The sequence below is a fragment of the Dermacentor albipictus genome, chromosome 2 (assembly GCF_038994185.2).
Source record: "Dermacentor albipictus isolate Rhodes 1998 colony chromosome 2, USDA_Dalb.pri_finalv2, whole genome shotgun sequence".
NCBI classification, from domain to species: domain Eukaryota; kingdom Metazoa; phylum Arthropoda; class Arachnida; order Ixodida; family Ixodidae; genus Dermacentor; species Dermacentor albipictus.
The window spans coordinates 150,308,231-150,328,844 of NC_091822.1; the positions used below are offsets into that span (position 1 = coordinate 150,308,231).

General features: G+C 44.3%; 2 protein-coding genes across 4 annotated transcripts in view; both read right to left on the bottom strand.

The window, feature by feature from the left end:
• Nucleotides 1-1,898: 1,898 nt before the first annotated feature.
• The window catches only part of LOC135899830 (SUZ RNA-binding domain-containing-like), a 58,159-nt gene continuing 39,443 nt past the window's right edge, over nucleotides 1,899-20,614 (bottom strand). Inside the window, exons 1-4 of one of the 3 annotated variants that reach the window (XM_065429192.2) lie at nucleotides 15,711-16,039; nucleotides 15,337-15,493; nucleotides 14,525-14,821; nucleotides 1,899-6,405 (exon numbers count right to left, since the gene is read on the bottom strand). In XM_065429192.2, coding sequence (XP_065285264.1) covers nucleotides 6,291-6,405; nucleotides 14,525-14,821; nucleotides 15,337-15,401 — 477 coding nt within the window. In that variant the 5' untranslated portion in view covers nucleotides 15,402-15,493; nucleotides 15,711-16,039 and the 3' untranslated portion in view covers nucleotides 1,899-6,290. Of the gene's footprint in view, nucleotides 6,406-14,524; nucleotides 14,822-15,336; nucleotides 15,494-15,710; nucleotides 16,040-20,614 lie in introns of those variants that run through there. The other 2 variants (XM_065429190.2, XM_065429191.2) reach the window with 2 other exon arrangements.
• LOC135899828 (vigilin-like) overlaps nucleotides 17,374-20,614 on the bottom strand; it is a 38,191-nt gene continuing 34,950 nt past the window's right edge. The window contains exon 17 of the mRNA XM_065429188.1: nucleotides 17,374-19,646. Coding sequence (XP_065285260.1) covers nucleotides 19,374-19,646 — 273 coding nt within the window. The 3' untranslated portion in view covers nucleotides 17,374-19,373. The remainder of the gene's footprint in view (nucleotides 19,647-20,614) is intronic.

Below are 20,614 nucleotides of genomic sequence, written 5' to 3' on the forward strand. Positions count from 1 at the left end.
CGTGTGGTTTCCTCCTTGACGAGTATGCGCAGACACACGAAAGTATAGCTACATACGCGTTAAAGGCTAAAGTGAGACACTGACTCAGTTTAGAAATATAAAGCATTCTTGAAGAAATCTACACTTCCGTTGAATTCGCGGCAGTAGGTTGATTATCAAAATTAAAACTGACGGCCAAAGTTTCATTCTTGAATTTCGCGCTGAATGAAGGAAGGAAATCAACTTTATTCAGGTCCTGCAGGCCACGAGAGCTTTGGGCTCTCATGGAGTGGGCGTCTCCCACGACGGAACCGGGAGGTTGAGTTCCCTGGCGGCGTCGTGGACCTGCTGGACGGCCCAGAGTTGGGGAGCGAGTTCTTCGCTCCGGATTGCTTTTTCAAACTTGCGCTTGTCCGGTTCGGAGTTTGTGTGAGCTTGCGAGCACGGCCAGAGTAAATGATATATGTCTAGGGATGTATTGCAATTGGTGCAATAAGACTCGCTGAACACTTGAGGCTGCTACGTCAGTGTGACGTCACAGATTGAAAAATGCATTTTCGTATTTTTGGTCGTTGTGGTTCACTAAACGTCACCGAATTTTTTTTCAAGTTCACTCTGCCGTTACTGTAATAGAATATAGCTCATTTTTAGCGCTGAAACGTTAACTAGTCCGGTGCAGACGGCTTCACGATCCGTGACGTCACGGCGATCTGGCGCGAAAATTTCGAGGTGGCGTCGCCACCGTCTTTCGTTTTTGCTTTTCTGGCTTACCAAGCGCCATCTCACGATGTGAGTGGCCTTTTTTTGTGTGTGGAAGAGTGATTTACTAACACAGCTCAAATCACTCTTCTCTTCAGTGTCCCATTAAAGTCTATATATCCTATTAATCATTTTCTTTCAGCTCGATCTCTTTTCTCAGTGGCACATCAGGCTGCACACAAAGGCAAAGACACATTTTCGTTTTGCATTTACCTGATAGCCATTTGAAAGAAAACAACTTTCCAGCGACTGGAGCAGATTATTCTAGCATATAATGTTCTTCTAGTACAATAGGCCGAAATTGGGAACATTTAATTAAAACCTACAATAAAGCAACCACTTCGTGCATCCGCACGTTTCCAATAAAAACGGGCACTGTAGACGTAGACTTTCGTAACATCGATTTCAGTTAATTCAATATTTCGGTTGATTCGAACAAAGTAGTTTGAGTATCTCCAAGCGACGACAAACAAAATGACCTTTATTTTGTCCAGCTATGTGGCATTTGCATATTTTTAAACGCTGGCTAAAGTTAGCTGGGACATCTAACCCCCCCCCCACGCGGGAATATTAGAACTTTACACCTATGACTGCTGCCTTAAGGCGACTGAGTAATGGTACATTCAACCTATCTTGCCATTTTCTGACTGCGATTGTAACAATGCAAAGCCAGACGTGATCAGCACCAGACCAAGTCTGCCCAAGCTGAACATTCAGCCACTCGAAAGAACCACGGAGCTTCCTGCGGAAAAGAAGTTGCTGCAGCTTCGCTAGACAGGAACTCGGATCTCATTCGCATTTGCCACACAAAAGGGAGAGTGCGTCAGCGCTACAAGCTAGAGCAAGTTGCTCTTAATGAACCAAGTGAATATGTTACCACCAGCACTTGATTTCAACAAGCCTGAGAGCAACCAGTCAAATGCACTGCAAGTCAGTCGTTTTAAATTCTCACACGAGGTTCAACACGAGTTTGCAACACCGAGAAGTACTGCAGGCGAGGTAAAGTGCAATACCAACGTTCTGGGTATTATGCAACAGTCGTATTCACCAACGTGAAAGTTTGATGTGGTTATTAGAATTGACCATAGAGGAATTGCACAAAAACATGTGAAACCACCAAATACATTTTTTTCTTCAATGAAGGTCAAAACATACACATGTGAGCAAAAAGAAAAGCCTTTATACAAATGTCACACAAGTGCACATCCTCTACAGCAAACACCTTGCACGTAAACATGTCTTTGATCTCCTCACTGTACACAACACAAGATGTAGTAGGGATGCACAGTTTTATAGAGCTTACAGTGCCCGCTCCCCCTTAATCACAGTGCAATAACTCTGCAGAGCTGAACACGCTATCAATGCAGTGCAATCGCAGAGCAGCAGATCCTTGCACATTGTTCTCCAAGCAAATATTTTGTTTTAAATCAGTTTAAACAATACCACGGCGCACAAAAGCAGCCTGGCACTGCAGTCAGAATGCTGAACACGTTTTTCAATTGTAACAAGTCCCCGTCTGCATGCACCAATTTTGTGACCATGCCAAGCTTGGCTACACAGTTCTTATGGTGGCTGGGGGCTTCTACGTCAGCTGTGGCTTGTGCGATATGCTCGCACTGCAGCCAAGCACTGGGACAAGTGGCAGGTATCAAAGAAAGCTTGAAAACAAACTATCACACACTAGTTAGTGCAGTTTGTAAGTAGAATTTCCTACTACGAAGCCTTTCTTTCTTCATCTAAGAAAAAAGAAAGATTGGGGGGGGGGGGGGGGTGAGAGCAATTCTGAAATACAATGCTAGCGAGAAAAATAATACAGGTCAGGAGGCAGGGTGAACTATGCTCTGCAGGTATGCTCACAAGAAATGCAAACAAATAACACACGCTGCCCTCTCTTCACACACCACCATAAAGAATAAACTGTTAGAAGTATGTACACTTACCTATGAATATGTACACATACACATATTTTACGCAATGCAAGGGCAGGCAGCTTGAAACAAGATTCATTTTTGTATATATGTACATATACATGTAAACATACATATGTGTATATAATATATGTGTATATATATATATATATTTATATATCTTCTGTGTATTATGTTGTACAATTTGTAGGTACCCCAATCCCCATGTAAATTCGACTACATGCAAGATTTAAACAAAGCTCGATTTTTCATATAGAATAGATGCACAAAAAAACAGAAAAGAGAAAAGAGAGAAACATGTCTCTCATTAGTGTGGTGACAATAGGTGACAAATGGTGACAAAGACAATAAGGGATGTCGGCGAAATCCACATGTCTGCGGCACTTGTCAATATACACAGCAAAGTCAACATCAAACTTGGGTGTGCGCTGACAATTCGTGGCTACAAATGTCCTTTAATTAGGCAGTTTCAGCTGCATTATATTATAGTCTAAATGAATAATTTGGGCCACGTGGCTAAGCTTTAAAAATACAGAAGACCAAAACTTGTTTAAACACAACGAAGTTTTCAATGATCAGTTTAAACTGCTGCAAGTAGACTGTGTTCCTTGATCAACACTTGTTTTCTTTTTTTGCTTGCAGTTTGCATACTCTTCATATTGACACCATTTCGTCTGTCTAAACAGCTGGTTAATCTCCACACACTGGTGTGGAAATACTGCAATCGATTCATCATCAATCTTTTAATTCTGTGTAAAGGCTTTCAACACATACCTAGAGAGGCGACCCATATCTGTGCAATGACAAACATCAAGCAACACGTTGGCAAGCCTTCACCAAGAGGTGGCACCCCAAACCACTAAAGGAACCAGCAAATTGACATGAGGTCTCCGTTCTCACCAGATGCCAAGCCACAAACATTGCTTGGTTGGCCCAGCTGCACATGGTGGACGCTAATTTTGTCTGGCCTACACACAAAATTACTGGCATCAAGTGCTTTGTGCTTAAACTTCGTACACTGTTTACACCTTGGCGTGGGGTAAATTTAATTACATCAAAACATGATGCAATTAAAAGTGTTTAGTTCACACAAAGCAGTGTGCCATTGGATCTGTACTCTCGTTCCCAACTTCCGTGCCTGAGCCGTATACAGATCTTTTCTTTTAACAATTACGATTGCAAAATAACTTGCAGCACAAACTGCAGGTACCATACGTGCCGTTCAATAGCATTAACAGTGCGCATGTTGAGATGCACTGAGGCTTAGGAGAATTTGTACAACATTAGCTGCACAGCGTGAAAGAAATGTGGACCAGAGATGACAGGACAGAATGACAATGTCCCGTCAGTGCTCGTCCTGTCCTTTCTTTCACCTCGTATCCATGTTTTTCACACTTTGCAGCTATAAAATGTGCATGAGCCACTCACTTCAAAAATAATGGCATTAAAAGCCTAATATGTTAGACATTTAGACATTTAATGCCATTAGCCACTTTCTCTGGGGCAGTACTTCAACTCTCTATGCCCTTGAAAACTGTATGTGACTTAGGGTACAATTTTGCCCTGCTATCATCACCAGTCCTGCATGCATTTTCTTTTAACACTGCAAAACCTGTACAGTGCTTATCAAACGAAACATGTTAACTTAAAGCAAGCAAACTAATGCGCAGGCTTCCGTTTCCACGGTCCACAGTTCACATTGCAGCATCATAATGCTTGCCCATACACTCAGATGAAAGTCTGCATCACCTTTAGTGACCAGATTTGTAGCGACACGACATAATACTCTCGCGAGTAATTGCCTATACAAAGTGTTCTATTCTGAGTTTCCCTGCCGCATTTCGTTTAGTTTCCAGCCAAGATCATCACATACGTCTCGGCATGACAAACATTCCTGACCGCAAATTAGGGGATGCAATGCTTTACACAAAGTGCATGCACAAAATATTGATGACAAGTATTGTTCTGCGGCAAAAGTAAGCTGTGAAGGTTTTCTACATTTTTTTCACAGTGCAAGCACCAATACTGAAGGCCACACTACTGGCATGCATACGGCTAGAGCAGCACAATCAAGAGACAAAAGGACAGCAAAGTGGCAATTCTGCAGCGATGTCTTCTACTCGATTCCATGCCACGTTCATCATGCACTGTTCACGGCCGGCTAATCCCAATCATAATGCAGACAGAGCGCCACTCAGACCACTGACAAAGTGTGAAAAGCGTGAAAGATAACAGCATAGGAAATAGGCATCGCTAAAAAATCATGCCCCAACGCAGCCCTACCTTCCTTCCGTATTTTCCACAACTTGTCTTTCATTTCTCGCTTTCTGTGTGTTGCTCTAATTTAAGACAAATCCTTGACAAATAACTTAAATATGATGCTGCTGGCATGCAGGTTGATGCAACACTTCATCTTCACAGCCCTCAAGTAGATGAAACGGGAAGGAAAAAAAGCAAAACACAAACCAAATGAAATGCTCCAACCAAGAACAACACCGAGAGGCATTACAGAAACAGACTACACCACTACATGAGAAGACAAAAAATAAAGAAAAGAATATGGGAGGTAGCAAAAGAAACAAGGCCCTCACAGCATGCATTCTGAAAGTGACATTGCTTGGCAGTCCGACAGACTATTGCAATCAAGCAAGCCAGACCAACATCCAACACGTAAACACACAATACTAAAGGCCAGGACGCAATCAATTTTTGCTGCAAAGCTCGTGATTCTTTTATACATTCATTGATGTCGACACAGCCACCACACTCGCCTGTTTGCCGTGGCGGCCTGGAGGAGGGTAGAAAAACAAATGCAATAACTGTGCATTTGTTCATTCAAAAACGTCTTGTGCTAGGAGGCAAAAAGGGGAAAAATAAATGTTACGCATGCAAGAAGCACTTTCGTCAAGCCGGAGCACACTCTTCTCTTCTTTTGAAAGCTACATGCGCTAAGTCACTACCCACCAACCCACACCAGCCCTGCTACAGGACAACAGCGGTGTGTAGCAACACAGTCTGGCACCGTTGGTGGATGGCAGCCATTGATTGCAAGCACAGCAGGCTGCGTGGAAGACATTCAGCATCCATCGGTGCCACTGGGTAGCCGTGGCAAAACTGAGGGCTGCCCCACACATCAAACGTTCACCATTCTTCAAAAATTCTTTTATCAATATCAGTAACGATTTGCTCCAACATCTTTTCACCATTAAGCCTCTCACCAGTAGTGTCAAGAAGGTTTGACTGCCAATGTGGCATGCAGAAGCATCTTAATACAGCGACGGCACCGAGTAACTTGCACCTGCTTTCATTACCGAGTCACAATGCTGGCCATGCTGCACCAGTGAACTCTCTTAATACCTCAAGCTACTCGGGGACACGACGACATCTGTGATGCACGCATGTCACGAAAAAAAAAAAAAAAAAGATTAATGATAGCAAAAGACATAAAAGAAAGGGGACCGCGTCATTCTCTTTTTTTTTCTTCATTTTCTGGGTTCCCACGTTGTGAACATAAGGTCCATAAGCAGCAGCAAGCGTGAAGCGCACCCAATGTCAGCAAGCCGGTGATAGGAGGAGGCGAGGGTCACACGCTGGAGGATCTAACGGCAGCGTCCAAAGCCAGGGCTACCTCCGCGGCTGTTGGAAGCCATTGGATCCCTGGTCGGGGCCTCGTGGTTGACGGATGGGAACCTGCTGTTGGTCAGTCACTACGTGGTTCAAGACACTTACGCCGGATGACCTGCATCGGGTAAACGTACACAGCGGTAGAGTTAGCCACCAGCCAATACTTGTACTTGTAGCAGTTGTACCATGGTACAGCAAATAGAAACACAACTGTTTCTTGTTTTTTAGAAAGCCGATAAAAGATTGTAGTCTCATCATAAAAGTTGTGGGCACTAAAGTTAAAGCAAAAAAGACAATACCAAAATAAGATTACAAGGGCAAAATGATAAAATACAGGAGCACTAACAGTACCTCAAGACTGTGTGAAATCAACCTTATATGTTAATATTCCAACTATCCACTATCCGTGGAAAAAAGGAAGAAGCAACAGAACTGTTCTAGCAAGAACGAGGCCTTAAGAATTGGAATGGTAGTGTTACATTCTGAGCCACAAAGGCGACACAAATGGGAATGGGATGACCGAGTGTATGGCTAATGGAATATAGTATGTCTCATCACATCAAAGTTTCAAGCATTACAACAGTCGCATGGATGTGTTTGGCATTTTGCATGGCTTCGCTGCACACAAATGTTTGTGTTACAACCTAAGATGCAGGGTCACGTGAACTAAAGTAACGCACACTAAGGCACATTTAAAGGGCCCCTCATCAGGTCTGGCCATTTTGAGCTGACAAGCGCAGTGCATACAATGCACGCTGACGATTGTGTCTGCTAGGTATTACATCCCTATGCACCGCGGAAAGAGCTTAAATTTTAAACAAAACACTGTTTGCCCTTCTTTTCAGGGGTGATGCACTCTTAGCCAAAGAGTCGACGTATATTATGCAAGTGCGCCTACTTACATGGCAGTGTTGAGACGTCGCTCATGGTGATTGAGAATTATTCAAGGCAACAGCAGTTATTTGTTTGAACTGTTGCTTACATAGATTAATTAAAGTTTAGAGAAATAATAAAGAATATAAACCAAATGTCTGCATGCCTTTGTCTTACTTCATACCATAGCAAGAGAGATTTAGCTTTTCATTTTGTCTGCTTCTTCCCAGGTTCTGCGGTCGCACACACAGAGAACGAAACTATGTCATTTTCTACCATGTTACAGTGCACGATCATGCTCTGTGATCTGCTGGTGGCTTCCTCAGTATTCATGTAGCACTGACTTAAATATAACACTAGTCGGATGTTCTCGTGCACAGCATGAAAAATCATGCGCTGCGCGAAACGAGACAAATGCAACAGCTCGCACGTGAGACCGCCAGTGGAAGTGCGCCGTGCAGCAAAAATGCCAGAAAAAAAAAAAAAGAGGCAGTCTGCTGTGATGTACGTGTCACGCGACCCTCCTGTTGCATTACGGGAGAACACAGGGAAGGAATTTAGCTTGCACAGGCTAGACGGAGCTAGTGGAGAGAGTGTATGTTCACAGTGGTGCTTGCCTCCTGAAATGATGGGTTCGCGGCAATGAAACATTTGTACCACGGCTATTAGTGAACCAATATGAAAAATTATTGTGGTAAAACGCTTTCTTAAGGGCACATAACAACTTCCAACGTTTAACCAAAATTTGCTATGTGGCCTGGTGAGGGGCTTTTTAACACTACGTGTCACACAGAGACAGCACAAGCAGTACTCTGCTGCAGTAAAACACACCGATCATAACATGGCCTTTACTCCCCCGTTGTACATAGAGTTCACAAAAAAGAAAAACAGATTAAAAGTACGAGGTAGAAAACAAGCATTTGCCTCCTGTTTCTTCTGTAGCACTTTTAAGCACGAAACAATTGACTGTGATAAGGGTTCAACAGCTCACAGCCATATTTTTACCCGGCTAAGATTTTTAAAGTACTGTCTGTAGAGAATTTAGTTTCACTACATTTTTACTGCACTTTCACGTACGGCTGCAGAATGGAGTCAGAATTTTCAATTGTTCAGCAAGTTTTGTCAAATTTACAGCGTGGACTCCATGCAACAGCTCTCACTAGGAATGTGCAAGATATAAGAACGTGAACTTTTTCATGTCTGGCGTACCTGGAAAGCAACTATCCTGCCACTTGAAATGTAGTTATTTTTGTCGGCACTTTCACTTTTGATGCAACTGGCTTAGTGCGCACAATTGTGCACCCGGCACCTCAAGGTGCTATACCTGTGCTCAAAACACCCATGGTGCACAAGTGTTTCTGGTCCAATGAATCCGGTAGGAATCAATGTTTTGTAGGACATACCCGACATCAAGAAAAACAACAAACTTAGTTCGAGAAATGCAAGTGTCAGCAATGCTACTGCCGTAATTCCTCGACCTTGTGCTGCAGTTAAATATGGCTCTCCCAGAAATTTCGCAAATGTACATGTGTCTCCGTTAGACTGAGGTTATGCCTGCCTACTCGATTTTTAGAGCCTGCTGCCACTGCACACAACTTGCCTTGGGTGGCACAAACACTGTCTTAAAATAATCTGAGGCCACATTTCCCACCATTGTGATCGTGCACGGAGACATCTGAAAAACCGAGCGCTACTTGCAACACCGAGTTTTTGGCAGTTCAGGACAAAAAGTCTGTTTCAGTGCCAAAAACTTCGGTGGGAAATTTTTACAGCAAAGCTGCCAGCCTCTAGTTGGTCAGTATTTTTCGTGGCGTGTTCACCCAAAACAGGGCAGCTGGAAAAGGGGTTTGTGCTTGAGTTTCTGCGCAACAGAATTACGTTTTCTTGCAAATTTGAACTATATCCGATGCTGTCATGTCTGCAGGTTGTATGCAAGTCATACCTTTGCGACGAATTTCTGCTGTTGTTTAAGCTGAAATGTAATACTCTAGGCAGCATAGCTGAAGGTGCACGTCTGAAGGATAGGCAGACTCTTGCGGATATTTTTCGAACAGGCTACAATGTGAGTGTACAACTTGCTCATGTGCAAGTTCTCTTTGAATCGACAACTTCTGATGTTTTTGGTGGGAGCAAAAGCAGACTGGAACGCTTGGAAACACGCAAGGAAGGAACTGTGAGCTTTATGCATTCCCATGCACCATGCTCACTTTCGACGACCTCGCCGCATACGGCATGCGACATGTAACATGTGACTTGATTATGTCACCATGTTGAAACTGTACATCAGATACATTGCATGGTTTCCACCAAACCTTTCTCCACACAGGATATGGCTCTTTGCCAATCCCATAGTAACAATGTGGACATGACAGCGGGGGGAATTATATGCCGTTTGTAGGAGCTTTCCTGTACCTGCTGGTGGAACCAGACATGAAACACATCGGCATGTTGTTAACTTCCATACCATGACATAAAATATGGCACCAGGAGTAAGGTTTATCTCGGGAGACAAAAGAGAAGTGAGCCTACAAACCAAAGTGTGCGCGCAATATCAACACTCAGTGACCCACACGTCGCAGGTAATTGTGTCTCCATGAGCGCGGAACTAGGACTGGATGCAAAAGGCCTCGGCTGCCAGCCACGTGCAAGAGGACAGTGACAGGGCACACAGTGAGAAAATATATTCAGCTACCAGCCCAAGAAGCAGTGCAAACCCCGGCAACCAGCCTACACATGTCAGCAGAGCCGCTCACTTGGCGCAAAGTTCGACCACAGGCCCTTCACAGCCCTTAGGAACAAGAGTCAAGACTGGCTTTAGAGGAGGAGTTGCAAAACTTAAAAAGCATCTATAAATGTTGGTTTACGGGAGCGTCCTGCAAAAGGCTTAGAAGCAGGACACCGGAATGGACAAGCACGAGAATTCAAATGCGCCACTTTTCGCACAAGCGATTATGTGTTAGTGTTCAACATGGGGGCAAACATCTTCGCTCGCCACCTGGTCGTGGTCAGTCAGCCTTCCTTGATTTGTTGCACACCCATCACCGTGTTCTAGTGGTAATAATAAAACTGACTAGATTGGTGTGGGAAAGGTGCAATAACTGCCCTTGTGATTGTTCGCACTATTGTGTTGTTATTCCTGTGTCCCGAGAGTACGCCGAGACCCCACAGGCCATGGCCACTTGTTTTGTAAACACAAATGCAAAGACAATGGTGCTAAAAGCTTCACACAGATCCTTATAACTACCAGCCACTGTACCCCAACAATGTACCAAATAATCCATGCAGGAGGAGGCTGAGTTTCATTTCCTTCAATACCACATTATCAACATGAATTGTGTCAAATTGACATCAAGGTTATTGCAAATAAATGCAACCAGTTTATATGGCACTAAGCCCAAGGCTTAGTAGCACAAGAAAACTGGAAAAGTTGTCAGTGTGAACTATGAATGGCACAACAGGTATGAATGCCCGTAAAAAAAAAAAAAAAAGACCTAGCAAGTGTAACAGAGATAAACATGTGAACAAAATGGCACAGACCTAAAAAAAAAAAAATACAGCAATGTCATTCCTTAAAGAGACACTAAAGGCAAATACTAACTCGCCTCACAACGCTCGTTTCGTGCCAAGAAAAGATTTAGTTTATGAGAAAACTGTATCTGAAGGGGCCGAATACCTCTATCGCAATCCAAGTCTCCCGCCACAAAAACCAGGAAGTGGTGATGTTGCACATGCCATCGCTGCCCTTCGCGGCCATCGGTGAGTAAAACGGCGCCCAAGAGACGGTGTACGACGTTTCCTGGCCACGGAGAAACCGAGCCACGACAAAGCGGTGGATTCGCTGCTGCAGCTGCTCTTGGTCAAGTAACATGAACGGTTCGGGCATCCCGCGACATCACATGGAAGTGGAACGCTCTGCTACTTGCAGTTTGTGTGAGTTTTCCAAGCCCGGAAAACCAGTGCAGCACTAAGTGATAATGAAACTACAGTACCAAAACACAAATGCGAAGTTGGCACAGAGTTGAGCCAAAACGAAATCTTTTGACTGCCGGCATCGTTGTCAAGGGTAATAGATATTTTTTTTTCCTTCTAAAAATGAAGTAGAACTGGACAAGTACAATACTTTTTCATCCTATAATTCAATACAGATATGTTTTTATAAGGAGTGGTTGAGTATTAGCGACAGAGTTTAAATTAGAAGTGCCTTCGTCTTTGGGCAAGTACTCGAATATTCCGGGGGGTCTCTAATGGAGTCCTGCATTTTCCTCAACTTCACAATTATGAAAGCTGTGTTCACGATAATATTGTTACGGAAGGATACAGTCTCTCTATACTCCCAACATCCCCATAACAATACTGACGCCTTAGAATTCCTCGAGCATTGATTGGTCTATCATTAGCTTGACTTAATATTTGCATTTAGTGTCCCTTGCACCACAGCTAGTCACTGTGATTAACTGGAAAATTTTTCTATGAAGCCAGCAACATTTGCAGACTAAGTACCCATCACTGCTAATTAGTGCCTTTAGTGCCCTGCATGAACAGAAATTGCTCTCAGAGCAACAGGGCACTTAGATGAACAGTACAAGCAGTTCTACAATAAACTGCAGATCCCACACACCGCGGGAATTTACCATATGCAAAGCATTTTGCAGGTACCTGGCTTTCTAGCCTTCTTTGAGGTGCTGCAAAGTGATACCAGGTGGACTAATGCGTTTGCGTAAATTGAGTGCTTGTGTGCGTGGACTGCGAGCGCACATGCCTGTGACAACAGCAACATGCCAATGACCACGCTGAAGATGGTCGTATGGTGGCAAGGGCATGATTTCTACGCCAGCCATTCAACAAGAGCTTACACGGCAATTGTTGCTTTTTGCATAGGCAGTGGATGACTGTAAATGAGAGAAACAGAGACTGCGAAGTCCTCTGCGCCTACGTGTTATGCAGTTGTACGGCTTTGTCATGAGGAGTATGTACGACGACGATGACATGAACCATCCAGTGAAGAAATGTTGAAGCATGATTAACTTAGGCAATCGCAAAGTCAGTACAACATCGCACACTTTGTAAGTAGTGTGCTAAAAGGTAAGTCGCGAGGAATGTGGGCCAGTCCCAGAAAAACTGTAGTCTAACACAGTACCTTGAACCACAAGCTGTCACAAGGAAAGAAATCGAAGTGGCATGGGATGCACATGCCAAGCACTTAAAAGAGCTGGCTTGCTTTGGAACAAGAGAAGTATGTGTGCGATGCGGCCTAATGGTTAAAGCAACTGGCTGCTGTGCTTGATGGCAGTGGTTCGCTTCCACCATTGGTCACACATTATTTCCTTTTTGCTAAAGTGAGGTGAGTCAGAAATATACCAATCTACCTAACTACCGCAAAATGCCAAGAATGAGACAAAGATTGCTTCGCAATAATAGCTCCAATATCACAGTTATTCATCTACGTTCAACTGAAACAATTATTTGAACAGGGCCTGTACAGTGCAATGCTTATAATGTGCTCAAAAACAGATGCAGATGTCTTGTTGGGCAACGAAGTACCATCAAAATTTGCAATAGTGTTTCCTGCATGTGCACTTGTAATTGCAGTCGTTGAACAGAAGGCACTATTGTACCACCTGCAAAGTTTGTACTGCTTTCCGACTGTCATCAGAAACAATGCACTGCGACTGAATGGTTAGCGGTTGAAAGAAATTGTAGAAACATTCACTTACACTTGTTGTGGGGACAGAGTTAATTATGACATACGCACCACAACTATAGTTGTAATATAGGCACATTGGTAGAGTTAATGATGGCTGAACAAAATTCTAGAAGACATTCTGTTGAACAGCCAACCAAGACTTATCAATCAGTCAAAGAATAGAAACGGGAATTGGTGAATTAGTGTCAACTTAAGGTTGCCTAGGGGCTTAATATAAGTCTGACAATCAGGAAGCAACTGGAAAATTTATTTGGACAGAGCCCTCCTGTTTACCATACATTGCAGATTTGGCCCTTCATGTTAAAATGCCAGCAATAGAATGCACTGGATAAATGCAAGGTTTGAAGAGCAGAGCACGATTTATGTGGCCCACAAATGTATTCAGATGCAGAATGCACCTCATGCAAGGACGACATGCATGCTTTAATTTCATTCTAGTGAAAAGCCATATGAAACAATAACATCTGTGCATATGACTAATATCATTAACTGAGGACAAGCAGCTAAAAGAAAGAAAGAACAAAGAAAAGCAATATTATCTTCTTGTGACCCCATATTTGCCTTGCAGACAATTATTTACAACCAGTTGCTGCGTTACCTTCAACAACCCTGGTATTTGCTAACCTAACTGATGGGTTTAATTTTTACTGATTGGCGAAAAGCATGAGCAGGCCTGCTGATACCAGGAAGTGCAACAATAATTAGCATCCTGAAGCCACATAAAGAGGGCCCCAAGGTTGCCTTCTCTAAGCAACATTTACCAAGACCTCAATAAAGTTGCTTCTGAGGGACTCTATGCCACATTTACCAAGACCTTAATGAAGTTGCTTCTGAGGGACCCATAGGAATGGGTCCACGTCAGCTGGGAATCAAACTGTCAACCTTGTGAATAGCAATGGAATGCTACAAACATTGAAAAGCAGAGAATGATTCATGCACCAAGAACATGTCTTCAGGTACGGAACACTAGGTAGTGCAGGGATGACAAACATGTACTGTGGCAGGAACCACCAAGTGAAACATGATCTATTAGGAATGACTTCCCTGCCAGGAGGTGAATCAGAAGAGTAGTACTAACTGATGAAAGACTGTCAAGCATGATCTGATACCAAGCAATGTGTTCCGCTGAAGTGGGGTCATGTCATATGACTTAGGAGTTTTAGAAATGGCCAAGTGAAATTCTGCACAGGCTGTCTGTACTACTTAAGAGAATGAAGGTCTTTGGGTTTTCACGTGCCTTGTGTCTGCCAATTCAAAGACCATCCATTGTCATGCATGGCGATTTCCAGCATGTCATTTGTGAGCTTGCAATGAGCACTTGGACAGTGTTTCATGTTGCTGTGAGCAGCTATGACAGCACACTTTTCCAACTCCGACAAGCACACAAACTAATCACACATGCTGAATTTATCTGGACCATTTTATATGCCGTAGAGCACGGCCGTACGGTGTACCCTAAGAGTCGCGTTTATCACACGAATACGTCTGTGCGCTCGACAACCCTTGCTGCAGTTAGTAATGGAACTTGCGACGGACTGCACTGCAAAGCTGCCAGTGACAAACAGCCACGAACAGCAGTCACACGGATGAGCTTGCTCGGATCGGCGAAGCAACGGCACAGACTCCACAACGTCAAAGCACTCAACGCATTCCTCACTTTTCTTTCTGGCCGTCATCTTCGCTGCGAGCTGAGCCCAGTATCCGCAGCCTCGCCTCGGCGTACTCGGCTTCGCGCTGTTGTAGGCTCTTGACAGGCTGCCGGTTGGGCGACTTCTCAGAACCGGTGCCATTGACGCTCCCACCGGACCGGATCGCGTCTGGGGGCCGTTTCAGAATCTTCACGGCCGGCGTGTACTGCGTCCGAACACTGTCTTCCAGCAGAACACGCGGCATCACGGCCACTTCGCCGACACCAGCCCCGCCGACGCCGCTCGCCGGAGGATTCGCGTTGTTACTGAAGCGAGAAAAACAAAACAAAAATATGTGCAATGAAATGAGATCGTCACGCGACGCAGCTAGGTAGGGCGGTCTGCCGAACCGAGCACACACTGACGCAGCATCGGAAGGCGTCTCAAGGAGGCCAAACGGATCGTGCTCGCGGACATAAAAGAGAACGCTGCGAGTTCGAAGCAGTGCGACTATCTCAACGACGATTGTGGATTCAGACGAAACAAAATCGCAGCCGAGATAGCCTTATCGCGATGAAAAAGGACTAAGAGCCGTCCAAATACATTGGTAAAATAGACTACACTGCCTAAACTGCCCTGCGGGCCAGGCTCCACGGAAGAGAGTTTGGTAGGCTGGTTGATTGTCAGCACCAAATAAACTCTGTACACGTAAACTAGGTGCGTTTGCAAGCTGTTGCTTTCAAAATTAACATCTCGGACAATCCAGTAATACAAAAGGGTGCAAGAACGTTAGCTGGGGACGAGTGCTAGCGCGATGGGAAGAAACGTCAAGTAAACTGACCTGTTTGCGGAGTTTGTTTTCACCTTTAACCTTTCCAACTTCTTCTCCAGCACCTGATTGGACATGACAGCGCACGTTAGTGATCCGAAAACACACACAAGGCACAAACGCGGGCACCAAACGCGCAGGCAGATCCAAAAGGAAATTTGTTTCTCTCCTGCGAGGAGAAAAAAAAGGGGGTCCGAGCTCAAATGAATCAAAACAGGGAAAGCTCGGCTCAGTGGAGAAGAGTAAGCCTAACGTTAGGCCTATTGCCTTCATGCACTAAAAGCTCGTTCACTTCGAAGGCACGCAGAACGACGTGCGCTGCACTTGCTATTAACGTTGACGGGGCCGCGTACGCTAGGCACACAGCGACCAGCGAGGGGACTTACGCCATTTTCCACCATATCCTCCCAGTCGTCGCAAATATCCTCCGAAATGTCGTCTGCCATAACCGCGAACAAATAAAAATAAAGCGATCGACGCGACGTCTGTGGCCCTTTTGCGGCAACCCCCGCACAAGTAGTTTCGTTCGCGTTGGGGTCGGTCGCCGGTAAAAATAGCAGCAGCCAGTCGCTTGCACCAGTTTGGCTAGCAGATCAATCCAGCTAGCCGTTGTGGGCAACAGGAAAACGGCCCGCTAATTCCATGTGGCTTCACTTTGGTTGCCATATTTGGATCGGCGGGGCGCCAGGGATTGCCTAATAATAAAACACGGCTACAAAGATACTTTCGCTTCGTTAGCCCGCACTACCCACTACACACGGCCGAAGGGCGCGCGGGATCGCCTCGGGAAATGTCCGAGAAGTTTGCAGAATGAACTTAGCCTTAGCTGTAAGACCTACATTAGTTCAAAACGGTTCTGTACCGCATGGTAGAAAAAAAAGCAGCACTAAAACGAGGGATGCAACAGGAGAAGGGATGGAGGCATCGGCACTTTTCCAACCACTCGGTTCGGTTGACTCCAATGCTGACACGCTTTTCACCATGCTTCCACATACTGACCCTGACATAACCTTACTCTGCACAGCTGTACATTAGATTTTACAAACCCTGCTGCAGCCATTCCTCTGGGATGGTCCTCCATTCCTGCTGCGGGATGTTGAAGCTGCATTGGGAGCAACTGTTCCGCTAACACACTTACCAGAGCCGGTAGTAGCAAGATTTGGCAAAGCAAACATTTCAGGGGAAGCCAGATCACTGTGTTAATAGTTCAGTGCAATTGCACGTTGTGCATGCCAGGCTGACTGCAACCGCTGTGGCACGCAATCTTTGGAAAGAAGGGACAACTTTTGTAACATTTTTTTTATTCCCCTTTTATAGATCAATATACCTCTTTAGAATATACAACGACTGGCACAAAAGACTGCATAGAAACTTGCCCCCAACTAGGACCCTCAACCCAAGCCACCACATTGGGAGGCATCAGGGACATCCTTCGACACTCTTCTTGCTTTTATCACCATTCTGCACACAGCAACACATTGTGGTTCACTGCCCCCAAGAGAGATAGAAAGGTTTCAGACCGCCGCACTTAATCTCGCATTTTCTGCTAAAATGCTTGTGACTACACATTCCGAAGTTCTCCACAAAAATAAGTTTGAAGAGGGTTAAAAGAATGGGACAAGGCGAAGGGGTGGGACAAGTGCTAGGCCCAGCACAACTTGTACGACTTGATCGGAGTTGCAAACATTGCACACAATGTGAAGGAAACAAAGAAAAACAAAAAGTTGTTGAGACACTAGGCCCGAGCCCGAGCATGGCTTCAACATACTCGGTTGACCAAGCAAAAATTTGCCTCCCCTAAAAAAAAAAGTTTAAGGTGAACGCTTTTAAGAGAATGTGTATAGAGAGGGGACAAATTCTACCAGGCTTTCTCTTCTGTACAGTGGTGAACAAAAAGACTGCACAACAAAAATATGGGGTCTCGGGGGAACATCTGAGCTTACGTTTCTTTTGCACCCAGAAAAACTTGAGCATTGCCTTACACAACTTGTGCTTGTTTGTGGAGGACACTCACACCATACAAAAAAAAGAAAAGAAGGAGAAGAAAAAGACAAAAAAAAAAGACAGTTTATATGTTTTAGGTATACAAGCACACAAGTAGCTGTGGAAGGCTCGACAATTTTTGTAAAGAAAGCAGTTTTTTTTTGTACATGCTAAATTTCCACCAACTGCACAAAGCAACAGTAAAACCATCTAACAGTAGCAGTAGTACACTGTATACTACTAATTGAGACAACATATGCAGTTCATCAAACAGTTGCATCACAAAAACAAAAACAACATTATATAATTGGTGGGGGGGAGGCAACAAGGATTTTTCTTCACAGAAATGTCTAAGACAGTAACTGCTCATTTTTGTTTTCTTTTGCCACAGCTAATGTACTAGAAGCTGCCAGAAAGAACAACAAACTCTACACAAAATAACCTTTGTGACAGTCAAAGTTGTTTGCAGCAGAGCTTGCTTTTTTTTGTGTGTATGTGTAATCAAAATTAGATTCCTACCAGTAGAGTTCATGTGTGCAAGGTGCAGTGTAAAGAAATTTAATCCGGAGCCCAGTGAAAAAAATCAAACTCAAAATAAAAAAACAAAATCAAGGCAAGACAGTAGTTCCATGTGTGAGGCCAGTGTAAATATATGAACTAAGGTTCCCTTTTCAAATGCAGGCTTTCACTAAAAAAAAAGAAATCCCCCCCCACACCCGAGCACTAGAGGAAAATGTTGATCTTTGTTTTGTCCGGCGATTTGAAGAAGCACCCGTACAGATATGCAATTATTAGAAACGAAGAGAGTTTGCAGCACCGGAAGCACAAATGTGGTTCAGTTTCTTGAAAAAACAAAGCGCAACCACAGAAAACACTACAGAAAAAGTAACCACCGCAGTCACGTGAGAAGACGGCACCCTGCTACGCTTGCAACCATGCGTGTACACAACATGTGAACGGCACTCTGTCTCACAACAAACAAAGGAATTCCTGCCAGCGGTGGTGAGCAAACTAACAGTTCCTGAACAGCTGCAAGGCAACATCAGAGGCAGCCGTTTGGATTTAATCCACAACCAAACAAGTCGAGAGCACGAAAAGCTGCAGTAGCGTCCAAGTTGGTTTAGTGAACAGCAGAGAAATGAAACAGTTTTTACCATGACGACACTGTCTGCCTTGGGCAGAAATGAGCGGGCATGAATTCAAGTAAACAAAGACAGAGGGTGTATTATGACAGAACAGGGAAAGAAGGGGACTTGAAAACCAATGACTTACTTGTACTGGCAGCCAATTTTCTACAAGAACACAACACAGCAATTTTGGCAGCTTAATTGGTAACTAAGTTTAAAAAAAAACATTAGGGGTGGGGGCAAGGCCAGGCAAAAATAACAGTCCTGCAATGTAGTAGCTACCTTTCACCACGAGTGCAGAGAAGAAGAAAAAAAAAAGGCCTGTCACACACAACAATCACAGTTCAGGCACACATTTACATTACATCGCAACACACATACAAAGAGAACAAAGTAAGGAAAGACTTCGTGAAAGCTACAAGAGAAGAGCTTTCAGTCGAAGCAAGATGACTGCTGGATGACTGCTGTCCAGAAGGGCAGATTGTAGGCACTCGCTGCAATGCAGCCAACAGATGCGAAGAAAACAGGGGGGTAGGACCGGGATATGAAGGCAGGCACATCAGTTGAAAAAAAAGAAAGGGACGCCTTTACAAAAACAAGGAGAAAAATGAGGAAGAAAATCTTGGTTTCAAGGGACAGTTCTTTCATACGTCTGGTCTGGAGCAGCTCTCCTCCCATACCGTGCACACAGCTAACAGCACAAGCAAGTGGCGAAAAAGGAAGACCCAATTTGTTTTTTTCTCTTGCGACGCAGACAGAAACAATGGAGCGAAGTGTTCTAAGGAAGGAAGGAATGGAGTGGAGTGGATTAAGGGGCCAGTGTCGTGGAAACGAAAAAGGGGGCGAAGAGAGCAGGGCAAGTAGAATGGAGGGTTGCACTCCCGAGAGGAGGCTGGCTGCCACGAATGAAAAGAGGAGGAAAGCCCCGTGGCTGTTTGCCTAGCGGCGCGAGGGCCCCCAGGGCACAGGCTTGGCCGGCACAGAGTCGAGAGGCGGTCCGCCGCCGAACGAGGGAAACTCCTGCGTGCTCGTGGTGTCGGGCGCCCGCTGCTCCCAGGGCCCACCGCGCACAACGAATCCCTCGCTCGAGGGGGGCGCCTCGGTCCATCCCTGAGAGTTGTTGCCGCCGCTGCCGCCACCACCACCACCGCCACTGTTCTGGCTCTGGCGGGACATGTGGTGGTAGCTCTCTTGGTCCACAATGTCTTCCAGCTAGAAGCGGTCAAAAAACAAGGAAGAAAAATAAGGAAATCAGGTGGAAGCAGCAACAAAGTTCACAACTAACTGTTTACTTGAAGCTCTTACCAGAATTACCATCACAAACTCTGGCACTGCGATCATTCAGCTGCAATGATACTACATATATGGATTTGTCTAACCTTTATGCTTGTGACATCATTTGCTCTTCTGGATTGATTTATTATGCTTGATATTAATAAACTTCAATGCAATTAAAATTTTTCTAGTGAAGGGAACAGGTTTCTGCACACATGCATAGTCATTGCCAATTGTTGCATTTATATAACCAATATTTTGCTAAAAGTAATCAAATGTGCCATTTGCCGAATGACTTGAGAGTTTCCAGGCATTTGATGGTATACATGTAATGCACAGGTTGGCAAGACCATGGGCCAAATAAACAAGCTTCAACTGTAATGGCCTAACAGTCTATTTTTGATCAATGACAACATAACTGCAATGTTCCAATATGTTAAAGTAACCAAACTTGCCAATTATTGCATGTGAATATCATTATTCAATATTCGAATTAATATTCAAACATCAGTACTTGCACTCGATTCATACTTCAAAATTGATATTCACGCACATCTAGACTAAACATTTCCTGAATGCTGCAACTGGATAGGATATCAAAACTCTTCACTTAGAACACAAAAACTCTTCATTGAACTAGCAGTCTACATACAGTCACAGCCTACATCAATGCCATTGTTGACACAAAATGGCGACAGAAAATATTTCTCTGTAGGCACGTGATGACAATGATCTGTTTTTATCAAGAAAGCCTTCCAGAGAAAAATTACACGCAGTAGCTTGTTGAAACATAGCCACTATTCCCTTCATAAAGCCTACAAAGCCATTCAAGAAATAAGGATTATCAGACACAGCCCATGGCATTAAGGATCACATATTGTTATCTATTGACCGTGATGGAGAGC